Source organism: Eurytemora carolleeae, unplaced genomic scaffold (assembly GCF_000591075.1).
Source record: "Eurytemora carolleeae unplaced genomic scaffold, Eaff_2.0 scaffold2118, whole genome shotgun sequence".
NCBI lineage: Eukaryota > Metazoa > Arthropoda > Copepoda > Calanoida > Temoridae > Eurytemora > Eurytemora carolleeae.
This window is the reverse complement of record NW_019398003.1, coordinates 4,633-17,320: the sequence shown is the minus strand read 5'-3', so window position 1 is coordinate 17,320 and position 12,688 is coordinate 4,633. Positions and strand designations below refer to the sequence as shown.

The 12,688-nt window shown below is 34.1% G+C and overlaps 1 protein-coding gene across 1 annotated transcript in view; it reads left to right on the top strand.

Annotated features, from left to right (window-relative positions):
• The window catches only part of LOC111716564 (uncharacterized), a 17,815-nt gene extending 5,958 nt beyond the window's left edge, over nt 1-11,857 (top strand). Inside the window, exons 4-8 of the mRNA XM_023492050.1 lie at nt 8,861-8,937; nt 9,271-9,353; nt 9,919-9,974; nt 11,116-11,180; nt 11,670-11,857. Coding sequence (XP_023347818.1) covers nt 8,861-8,937; nt 9,271-9,353; nt 9,919-9,974; nt 11,116-11,180; nt 11,670-11,743 — 355 coding nt within the window. The 3' untranslated portion in view covers nt 11,744-11,857. The remainder of the gene's footprint in view (nt 1-8,860; nt 8,938-9,270; nt 9,354-9,918; nt 9,975-11,115; nt 11,181-11,669) is intronic.
• Nucleotides 11,858-12,688: the final 831 nt, after the last annotated feature.

Below are 12,688 nucleotides of genomic sequence, written 5' to 3'. Positions count from 1 at the left end.
GGGGGGGGGGGGGGTCACTGGGTAAACCGTGCACATTGTTCTCCCCTCGAAATTCTTTGAGGATATCCATGCTAACGATCCTTGACATACCCTGCTCGAAAACTGCAATCACCTCAGCCAGCCCTGGAGCCATCAATCTTATGATCTTGAAGGGACCTGCCCAATAAGACCTGAGTTTGTCACAACTGCCTGGAATTATCCTGGGGTCAAAGATCCATACCCACTGGCCTATGTTGAACTGGTTCACTATCGGCTTATAGTACTGCGTGTTCCTCATCCCTGCATAGGCAGTTTGAAATCTTTCTTGTATAGTCTCCATCCAGGCAGATACATCCAGCTCAGCGTCAGGCTTGGGAATTGGGTAAACTCAATGGATGGGAAATAAAGCTTCTCTCCTAAAGGTTGCAAAGAATGGTGTCTGGCCTGTACTACAATGTAATGTAGTATTATAGGCCAGACAAGCCGCTTTTACACCTAGATCCCATTCATTTTGCATCTCACTGCCCATTGATCTCAGTATACCTACTATTGTTCTATGCCATTGTTCCATTATGTTTGAGGATGGATTATAAGGTGGGGTTCTAGTATGCAAAATCTTCAATTCACTAGATAGTTCAATCCATAACTTATTGACAAATTCTGCTCCATTGTCTGAGTGGATTTGGTTTGGCAATCCAAAAACTCTAAAATGTTCACGTATTAACACCCTAGCAACAGTGCCTGCCTCCTTATTGCAAAGAGGATAAACCTTGTAAATCCATCTTGCACTGTCAATAAATAACGATTCTTTCTCACTGTCTCAGACATGGAAACTAAGAACACTTTCTCCCCTATATTGCCCACTGTGCTAGGCATGAAAGGCCCTCTCTTGGCTTGAATTCTCCTTTTCTTGGCTAGGCAGGTGTTACACGGATCCACCAGTCTACAGATCTTCTCACGAGCAGACATCACAAAAAAGGTCCTTCAAACTTATCTAAGGTTCCTGCAATGCCTCTGTGGCCCCCTGCCACACCCTCATGACAAATCTTGAACACTTCCTCTAACTTCACTGCTGGTATACAAACACGTAAAGCATCATAGGGCTTGGCTGGATCCGTGTTTCAGTTATAACACAATATCCCATTATGCATCACAAACAGGGTAGGATTGAATATCTGCCTCACTGATATCACTTCCTGTATCCCTACCCTCACTTCCTGCATCTTGGGTACTCTACCATCCACTATCCACTTTATAACTTCTTTCCAAACTTCATCCTCTTCTTGTAACTTTCTCAATACATTTCCCTCCATTATCTCGTATCTTGTCTTATTGCTCAGGTTGTGAATGACAGGCTGATATTCGGCAAACTTCCGCCTCTCTCTTCCTATTTCCACAGGGTTTCTGTTCAGCTCAGATGCAAAGGTTATCTTCATTTCTCCTGCTTCGTTAGCTTCCTGATATTCTTCATTTTCCTCTTCCGTTGGCTCATCTAAATGCTTGGCTCTAGATAAGGCATCTGCATTAATGTTCTTACTTCCTTTCTTATGTATCACAATAAACTCAAACTGTGCTAATTCTGCATACCAATGCTGAAAAATAGTTTCCTCTGACTTCAGGTTCATGATATACTTCAGGCTAGCAGCATCCGTGTAGACTAAGAAGGGGGGCCATTACTTTAAAATATGTTCCCACTTCTTCATGCACTTCACCAGGGCAAGGAGCTCCCCCTTGGCGCTGGAATAGTGTCTCTAATATTGGTTACACTTCTGCCCCCAGCAGCCAAGGAAGTTCTCCACTCCCTCCTGTTTCTGAGATAGAACCCCTGCAATGTTTAGAGACGACCAGTCCGTAGTAAGAATAAAAGGTTCATCTGAATCAAAATCTGGGTAAGCTTGTATCTGCCCTGCTAAAAACTCCACCTTCAACTCTAGGAAATCCTTCTCCGTATCCTCAGTCCATACAAATTTCTCTGCCTTCTTCAAACTATTCATCCTGTTGGTCAAAGCTGAGTACCTCGGAATAAAACCTCTGTAGTAACCCGTGAATCCTAGAAATGACGACATTTCCTTGCAACTTGTGGGATGTGGCCTTGTATGTCTTTCACATATTGATCCAATAGTTGTACTCCACCCTGACTCACTATATGACCTAAGTATTCGGTTTCTGTCTGGAATATTTTGATCCCTGCCTTGGTAGGTCCAACATCCGGCTGTAAACGCTTCCGGCATTTGACAATTCAAAGTTCATACTTATATAACGTAATGTGCCAAAGGGACTAATAAAAGCTCTACAATCCCTGCTCCCCTCCTTTACCTGGATGGCGTGGTATGCACCACAGGCATCAATAGAAGTGAAGATTTTTGCACCCTTCAACTTTTGTAAATTCTCCTGGATATTTGTCAAGGGGTAAGCATCTTTTAAGGTGACATCATTTAGCTGCCTCAGGTCAGTCACCCATCTTGTTCTTCCATCTTTCTTCTTAACAGGAACTAATGGCGATGCCCAGGGACTGTTTGCAGGTTCTATAATCCCCTGTTGGATCCACTTATCTAATTGTTCCTTCAAGTTTGCACACTGGTCAGGGTTCAATGGTCTCACCTTAGACCTCTTGGGTACTGCTCCAGGCTGTAATTCTATCCGTAGCTCCAGTAAATCTGTCTTGCCATAATTATTAGGGTGAAGGGCTAACGTGGAAAAGTTCTCTAAGAAAAGTTTGATCACCTCCTCTTTTAACTCTGTATCTATGTTCAGAATCTCATTCTCATCTATCTTGAAACTATCCTTAATAAACTTCCTTCTAATTTCTCCTGTGGGGAAATCCGAATAGAATAGATTCCTGAGAATTACACACTTCTACTTTGTCTAAATCCGGTGCTATACTTCCCCTTAGTTCCTCCTTAATTCAGGCCTACTTATCTATACACATACTGTGTATGGTTCCCAACTTCTGTCCTATACAAAACTCTACACACTTATCTGCATGGTTCTCCACATACACAGCTTGTACACTTCCTGACAGATCATATGCATTTTCCAGAAGTAGAACTTTTCTCCCCTTCTCTTAATCTTCTTAAGGTAATGATTCCACCACTCCAGCACCCTTCCAATTACCTTCTGTTCTCACCTTGACTAATTTTGCACTTCCAGCGGGAATAGTTATCTTCTCAGCAGACCATAACTTCCTCTCTATCACTTCCTCCACTTGATTAACGTTGTTTACTTCCGGTTTCTTTCTCTCCGTTTGCCACATAGCAGGGATTACTTGCGCATACTTCTTTGTTTCCTGTATGCACTACACAGTCTCGTTAACCTTTCCTGGCCCTTACTTCCGGTGACTAGCTTTACTTCCTTCTCTATACAGGATATAGACAATTCCTGTTGTTGAAAAAACTCTATTCCAAAGCTTACTGCATGATTCAAGCCTTCTATCACAATAGGCTCTACTTCAAATCTACAATCCATTCCATCCAAGTAAAACTTAATCTTCTCTCCTTTACCCAATACCCTCAGACCTTTTCCTCCTTTCTCTGCAGTGTGCATTACTAATTTATTAAATACAGGTAAATATAAACTGACTGGACTGGCCGATCAGGGTCAATATGAAAATAGATAAAACATATAACGGAACATAGATAATAAAGATCGAACTAATCATGATAACATAATTTAATACATTTACTTAAAATAAAACAAGCTAGAAAGAAAAACTTAACCATGAAAGGCCAAAATGAACAAAAGTGAAAATATCGATAGCTCTAATGTTGTTAGTTCAAGTGACTAACCACCAAATAAAAAACTTATAGAATGTGGATATATTGTCTGTAAACAGAGCTGGGAACTTTAGAATGGTGGATATCGGGATTAATGCTTGATCCACTCTTTTTCTTAATCTCTAGATTAAATATTGCTTGTTCTCCTCTCATTTTTAATCTCCAGATTAATTATCCAATCAGGATTAAGGATATCCCATTAAAAAGTTTTCAGCTCAGGGCATGGTTGATTACTGTAAAATTGTACATAGAACAAAGGTAAATATTCAAGTGAAACATACCCAAGTTAGAGCTGGAGCTCTGGGGATTTACAGTTACATAAGTTATAGATAGAATTAACCGCAAGCCAAGCAGTGTAAAGAAAAAAACAAGCTGGGGTTGAGATACGGCGGAACAAGGTGAGCTTCAGATGCCAAGCTTGATCAAAGGTTTTCCTACACCGGAGGTGAGGCAGAATTACGACGTGTTGTGTTAAGAAATATTTAATCGTCATCAAGGAGGAATTGGAGATGTTAAGAACATTACATTCTCAATTGGAGGCAGATGTTTGATATAAGTTGTGTTCTATCTTGATATAAGTTTATACTTAGTAAAAATTTTTATGATGTTTAACTTGTAAATATATAGTGTTTGAAATAATGTGTAATTATTCATTTTAGTTGAGGCCTAACTTTATTTAAAGTCTAAAATATCTAAAGTGCAATAAGGAACAATTATGAAATATATAAATAATAGTTCAATTTTATATGGTGAACAGAAATTATACTTTATAATCTTAAGGTAAATGAATGTTTACAACAAATTAAAAGATTAAGTAATAATATAAATGTCATCTCCATTAAATGAGTGTCCATTTCCAGGGTTTGATCTATTTCTTGCAGGGGGATCGTCATTCAAGTTTCATGGTTTGTAGGAAACCCTGTGTTTCGTTGTTAGTGTCAAAACATTTCGCTAAAAGATGTGTACATTTTTTATTGCACTTCACAAACTTTTCTGCAAAATTTTGCACTTATTTGCAAAAATAAATCAAGCAAAAACGAAACCAAAATTTCTTAAAACATGTTTTGTGAAAATGCAAAATGCAAAAATATTTTCCTTGAAATGCTAGTATTTTGTAAAAACCATGAGTTTTATAGCTGAAAAAAATTATTGCTATGAAGGACTTCTCTGCTCTGATTGGTCAACATTTGACAAAAAGCCATCTTTTTTAGTTTTCTGAATTATTTTGGTTCTTCCAGTAGTATATTTTATTTTGTGTTTTAAGAAGAAAGATCTGATCTGATATCTCCTAGTCCTTCTTAAATCTAAATTTATATTTTGTGTTAATCCATCACTTGGGCTAGCAGATATATCCCTCTTTGAAAATGAGTCTTGTTTTCACAAAATTTAGTTTTTTAAAATAAATTTATGCAACTTTTTCCTTCAAACTTTTCATTTTTACACATAATATTTACTTTTTTTACAAAATTTTTGCATAATTTTTCGCAAAATTTACCCTTAATTTTTATTGTGATATTTTTGCATTATTTTTTCACGAAATGATTTTTCCTTTTTCCTGGAAACCATAATCAAAACTCAATTTTTTAGCTTAGAATAAAATTTTGAATTATGTGAAATCTCTGAAAGCCAAATAACCAAGTTCCTACAGACTTGTAGCTATATCCAATTTCTCTAATATTTTCTTACTCTATTTATAAATAAATGCACATTGCCACCCCCTGTCTGACACTCTTGATTGCATTTTAAATACTTTCCTTGATATTATTGGAATTTATAAGATTAAACTTTTAAAAAAATATCAAGCATTGATCTCAGGGATGTATATAGTGGGTGGGTTAAGTACCCTCCCCCCCCCCTCCTTAGAATCCTGTCCCTCTTACTGCCCATACAATTGCACCCCTCCAAAATAAACCATTTCATATTTATTAGTCTGCTTTAAAACCTTATAAAGATGAAAATTTCATGAAAAGTTTTTTCGGCAACTAAACTCCCTAAGTCGCACTACATGAATGGGGATATGACAACAAGAAAATTTTCAAAAATATCAGTTGGACAGAAATAAAAATTAGAATAACAAAGATAATAATTTCAAAGTTTTGCAGAGTAGCTTTTCCTTCAGTAATATCCCAACAAACAAAAACCCGTGAAGAACACAAGATTATTTGGTTTATTTCACACGAGTGACCCGTCATTATCCCGTGATAATTCACGTGTTGTCGAGGTGATTGTCGACGATTTGAACACGGGTCTAGGACCGAGTTTTTACACGGCGAAAACTTGAGTTTATTTCACGAGATGAACACGGGATTTTTACATGGGAAAATTACTTTTCTCTCATCTACTTTAATTACATTTTTAAAAACCCCGGGAAAGGGGGGGGATACATAATTGATTTCTGATATAGAACTATATTATAAAATATACTGTGTAAAAATATATACCTATTACAAAATGTTTAGAAACTAAACATTTTAGTTTATATCTTTTACATTAAACATCTTGAACATGTTAACTTTAAACTTTTCTTATCACAAAGTGATAATTCAAGTCTAAATATTGTTCAATTGTGTTAATGTATTCATAATTATATGAATTCCCCTTCCTGTATATATCTAAAATATCGATATTCCAAAAAGGGGTTGTTGAGAAATACAAAACAAAATTCAATGTGAAACTTTTCTATACTATGCTCATGCTTGTTATAATCTGAAAAATTTATGTCAGTTGAAATATTTCATTTTACTACAATAAACTTTTAGTTTCTAAAAGATGAGCAGAGACACCAAGTGTTGTGATTTTGCAACTCTGTTAAAAATGAAAGATGAAATTCTTCCCGTGATATCTCAAATATTTTACGCGTGATATTTACAAGAATTAAAATCTAGATAATTCTGGCATTCCATTACTCATGATTAACACGTTTGGAATATGCGAGAGCTTGCACTGGTATCTTTTCTACGAGCAGAACATGTGAAAAAACTTCGAGAATTGAACTATAGAATTATCTCAAATATAGTACACGTGATAATTACGAGAATTAAAATCTAAAAATTCTGGCATTGCATTACTCGAGCTTAACACGATAGGAATATGCAAGATTTTGCACTGGTTTATTTTGCTACGTGTACAACATGTGAAATAACAACGAGAATTTTCAAAGAATATTTTCGCGTTTTTTACCCGTGCTGTACACATGAGGAATCTTCAAGATTGTGAAAAGTCGATTTACCACGAGTAAAACACAAGGAAGGTACGTGAATTAATCACGTGAATTATCAACCAGTTCTCCATACTGCTAATCTCGTTGAAAACCTGTGTTTTGTTTGTTGGGATGGAGATTTAAAAATATTAACATCTTTTTCCTCTCAGAGTTAAATAATTATAAATGTTAAAATATGCAAGATCCTCAGCTAGTTCAATTTACAGGGTTCAGGAAAAAAGCAAGATCCTTAAAAAATAGTGCCTTCTTATGAAGTGGCAAGATTCAAGGACATCCACAAAATAAAAAATCTTGTTTTTTCAAAATTAGCGGAAATATGATTATGTACAAACAAGAAGAAAATAAAAACAAGAAATCTCCAAATATTTCCATATGATATTATAGAAATATTTAAAATGATTGTAAAATTTAATTAAAATAAATTATTATAAGATAAAAAACATTTCCCCAAGTAGAATTTCCCAAATTTGCAATTTCCCCAGTGGAATTGTCCAAATGTGCAATTTCCCCAAGTGGAAATTTCCAAATGTGCAGTTTCCCAAATCTGGAATTTTCTTTATGTAATTGGGAATTTATTTAAAGAATTCAATTAAAAGAAAAGAACAACGGGGGTGCATGAGTTTCAATCAAGTTTAATCAATAAATTTAATTGATTTTTTGATTGATTATAATTTATTTCAGAAAATCCGACAGGATAAAATTGATTTAATGATTAGAATTGACTTTAGAGTTTTAGGTCGCAGAACTGCGCTAGATCAATCAATTTGATTGTTTGATAAGAATTGATTTCAGAGTATCCGGCTGTAGACCGGCTGCTGGATCTCTAATAGCTGAAATGTTTGATGCCAGAAATAGAGCTCTAGCTAATGCTGTATTTTCTTGGGGGGTAAGTTGCATTTATAAGCGGTTTCAAAATTCGTTGATTTAAGAGACAGTAGAAGAAATTTTTTCACATTAAAAGGACTGTAATTGCGTAATTTCGAGAGACTGTACAACCAAGGGTTAAAAATTTTTAATTCTGATGATGAACTTATATGTTTTCCTGAAGAAAAATGCGCTTTTGAAGAGGAGAACCTATGAATGAAATAATCAGTTTTTAAATTTATAAATATTGATATCTAATTCATTCTGGATCATGCAAAGCCTTTCAGGGTATCCGTTGTAAATCTGGCATTGCCATCTTTACAAAGTAATTAAATGAAATTACACATACAGTCCCTTTTATCTCATTAGGAGACAGTCCTTTAAATTAAATAATAATAAATACAAAACAAAAATTTTTTTTAAATGTATGATTAAAAATTTAGTAAAACCATTTCTGAGCACCTCTAGGAGTATGAATAAGGCCAAAGTGCAAGGAGAGAGGTTTTATATTCATTTGCATAAAGATATCAAATTCATATGTTTATTCAAGAAAAAAACTTCTGGAAAAATAATCTTTTTAAACTTCAAGATTACGCAGTACACATTCAAGAAGGTTAATGACGCCAAGTTTACAGTACAGCAAGCTTTCAATATTTAGACCTTCGATCATGCAATTTAATCTATTGAACATAAAGGAATTAAGTCTTTGCCACAAACTCAAATTTTTTATCCCTATATCTTTACAACTGATTGTGTGAGCGGGGGAAGGCAGGGGGCTATGAGCCACCACTATTTCCCCTTCCGTGCCACATAGTTAGCTTTTTTCTCTTCCGGCAGCCATGAGCCACCTCGGCCTGCTTTGCACCCAAATTTCAAACTTTACCCCTAGAAAATCCTTACATGTGCCCCTGATTTATCTAATCCAAAATTCAAAAGTTTTCAGCTCTGTTAGATCAAAGAGTAAAATCAAATTGCTTGAAATATAAAACTATGAACAATTTCTTACTGTCATGATTTTTTTTAGGGAAAGGTTTAAAAAGCAGGAACTTCCACTTTTTGACGTGATAATTTCCTACTCCTCATTGGAGCATTCAGGACTAGGTTAGTCACCAGATTTTACTTTCAATTAGAATGCTGGTTATTGGTAAATGTTCTGAACATGGTAAAAATATGAATTAAGAAAATCACTCAAATTGACCTGAATTCAAGCTACAGAATTGATAAGCTAAAAAGTCTAAAGCCAATCAATTATTATTCTAGTTGAACTATAACAGTCCTCTTTCCTCAAATTCATTGGCTTCATCTGAATGTATAATGTATATTAAAAAATCAAGCAAAATTTTGAGTCTCTAAAGGATTTTCAAAGATTTTGAACCAGGGGGGTTATTTGTTCTTAGAAAAAATGACTATTTTTAAACCTTTGATTTATTTGAGGACGATATGGAGATGCAATAAACCCATGGGGAGATATTTTAACCATAGCAAGAGCCAGCTGTGTATCCAGCCCAGATGCCAAGGTCAAGTACAGAGTTCACCTCATCAGGGACTTCACATGTAATTATATGGGACCCACCATTTACAGAGTGACATGTCTGATTCACAACAGTACCCATATTTTTTTTAATCAAACAACCCACTTTTTTCTGTAAGTTCATATTTTCTTTTAGCTATTCTTCTTAATATTAGACCTTTTTTAAGGGTCTTTAGTAAAATTTTTGTACCTACAAAGGATATTGTTGATAGATATTGTTGATTAATGGCCTATTTGATGATTTGGCAAAGAAAGTCAACAGCCAACATAAATTCTGCACAATTGTCTTTTAAGTCTCATTCTTTGAGGGTAACCCTATAAAGAAATTTATAATGTAAGCCGTTTTTAAGTCATTTATAAAAAAACAATGGTGGTGTTAAAAATGCTACCCCACCCCCCAAAAAAAAATCTTGATTGGTCTAAATGAGATCTGCTATAAATATGATGGCAATCTTTATATTACCCTTCTAAATCAAAATGTAAAAAACATAGGTCAAGGTGGAGAGGGCGGTTGCTCAACCTCAGACAGATTTAAAAGTTGTTATATTTAGCTAGTGATTGGTGTGCCTGTTGCCGGAGTAGACAGATTAGAATTCAATGCTGCCAGGTAGGACACCAACTCTTTTGTTAACCATTTAGCTTAAATTGGCTACTGTAGTCATTATTTACTTTTAAAATGGAAGTTTAATCACTTAATATCCATCTTTGGCAAAAAAGGAACATTAACTATACTGGGCACCTTCTGACTTTTTAGAAATTATTCCGTTCCTATCTAGAACAAGGGCCTTCAGCTGTATATTTCTGTTCTTGTTCCTTTTTTCTGATCCTTCCATTCATGTTCCTTCTCCATCTCCATTCTGTTCTTAGTCAAGAACGTTTTCATACTTAAAAAGGGGTGTACAATTTTTAGATTTAAAAAAAAATAATTATTTTTATTATCAATATTTCAATTATATCAAAATTATATATGAATAAATTGTAGAAAACAATTTCTTTCAACCTCTCTCTCCCATCCCTGAAGGGAGAGAGAGGCTGGGTAAGGGGGGGCAGTGGGTTTATTTAAATTTTTGCTACATGATTTAGAACACAATCATAATTTAAAACGCCTAGAATGTGTTCCTGATCTTAACTTTCTTTTCAAGCAATTTCCATTCTGTTCCCTTTGTTTACTAATGGTTCCAAACTATAGTTCCGTTTATTCTGGTAAAAGAATGACTATTACCAGGAACAGCGCCCCTCCCGAACAATGGCTTTAGTTTTTACAATTACAACAGCAAATGCAGAAATTGTATCCAGATTTATTCTGAGAAAATAGTCATATGTCATGTTGAAATTGTTTTTATTGGACTGTAATAGGTTATGCTAGACAAAAGCCTTATGGACAAGAAATTCACATGAACAAAATTTAGATTTAAATATTTAAAGCCTTACCCCTCCCATCATCCTTTTCACCAAACAGCAACCTTGCACTGTATATCTTGCCTAAGGGGACTGCAGGCATAATTTCAAGTTAACCACAAGTGGCCAATTTATGACATTCAAATTGTCCTGTTTCCTTGCCTGTGAATTCAATATTAAAATTCAAGATTTTCAGAATCTTTTGAACTATCTTATGGACTGATTTTATACTCTTATTCTTCTAGGGTTTATGGACTGATATGAAACAATATATTTATAGGGTTTATGGAACAATCTATTAACCATATTGTCCTTAGTATAAACCTCATCTTTTATCCATATATTTTTAGAGTTTATGGACCAATCTTATATCCGTATTTGGTGACAAATTGGAAATTCTTTTGGACATCTGCAGGTAACTTATTCTTTTTAAAACATTAAGATATTTATTTGTGGTTTTAAATTTTTATAAATAATATTTAAACAAATTGATTTATACATTACGCTTAAACTCTATAATCCCTTTATTAAAGAAATATTACTGGGAAAAGGGACAATTTTCTAATTTCTAGAAATTTTTAATTAGACTAGAGTGGTTCATCAATGTTTCACAATCATACCTTATGAACCTTTGCCTGATAAATAACCATTCTTTTCTCATCTGACAATTGGGCAAATCCCTTAAACAAAAAGAAATCAGCAATATGGCAAATTTTTTTGCCCATTAATTCATGGATGACCAGACTAAGCTTTAAATAGTAGAATTGGGGATTACAGGCACACAACTCTACTTTTAAAGGGTTCCTTACAGTTTTAAGTAAAAATGTAGTCAAACAGTTTTTATAAATTAATGATAAATTTTAAGAGTTTGATTTTTTCACTAAACTTTCTTAATTTTGTTTAGGAAATTTTACCCCTGCTCCTAACCAGGATGTTTCATACCAACCTGTTTATATATTTGAGAAAAATCATAAGTAATGTAGATATTCAGTGTAATATAATTTAACCCTTAATGGGCTAGGAAAGTTGGAGAGGAGTTTTTTTTTGTCGTAGCACTCCTATTTTTGAAGCTATCACTGTGAAATTTTGTGAATAAAAATCTAAAATATTTTTTGTAAATGTTTTTTTTAATGCATAGAGTTCGGCAATGGACGAAAAGAGTCAGGTCTGTGAAAAACTTTTTAGACTAAGCTACAGATGTAAAAACTATATTTTGAAAACCAATTGAAAAATGGAAAAATGTGGAAAAATATTTTTTCTTCCATTTTTCTGAAACTTTTATTGGCTTATTTTTCAACCTGCCTATTCAACCCAAATAAATAAAGTCATAGGTTTAATTTATTTTTCCAATGAGCTGACCCAAATTGTGCTATAAACATGCATTTCAACCCTTTACCTATTCTCTGAGGCCTTTTTCTAGGGGAAAGTGTGAGTGGTACGGTGTTAGAATAGAAAGTTTCTTTATGGAAAATAACTCTTTAGATTACATGTAAAATTATTCCAAACAGATGTAAAAAGCACATTTTCAAGAAAACTAACTTGTATTTTAACCAAAAAGCAAATTAAAATATATGAAAAAATATTTTCATGACCTTTTTTCTGTACCTTTATTAGGTATATTAAATATTTTTTGCTTAAAGGATTTTAATATCAGCAAAATATCTTGTGTGTGTATCAATTAATGCCTGAAAGGATGGACATAATTTTCCCGAATGAGAATATTGGAGTGTTTGTCTTGATTTTTCTGACGGAAAGGATATTGAGATTGGTCTGTGTACCAAATCAAAAATATGACTAAATATCAAGTGTGTGTATCAATCAATGCCTTAAAAGATGGATATAAGTTTCCCAAATGAGAATATTTGAAGTGTGTTTAAATCAATGAAAAATACAATTTGTTTCTACAATGCATTTCAACATACT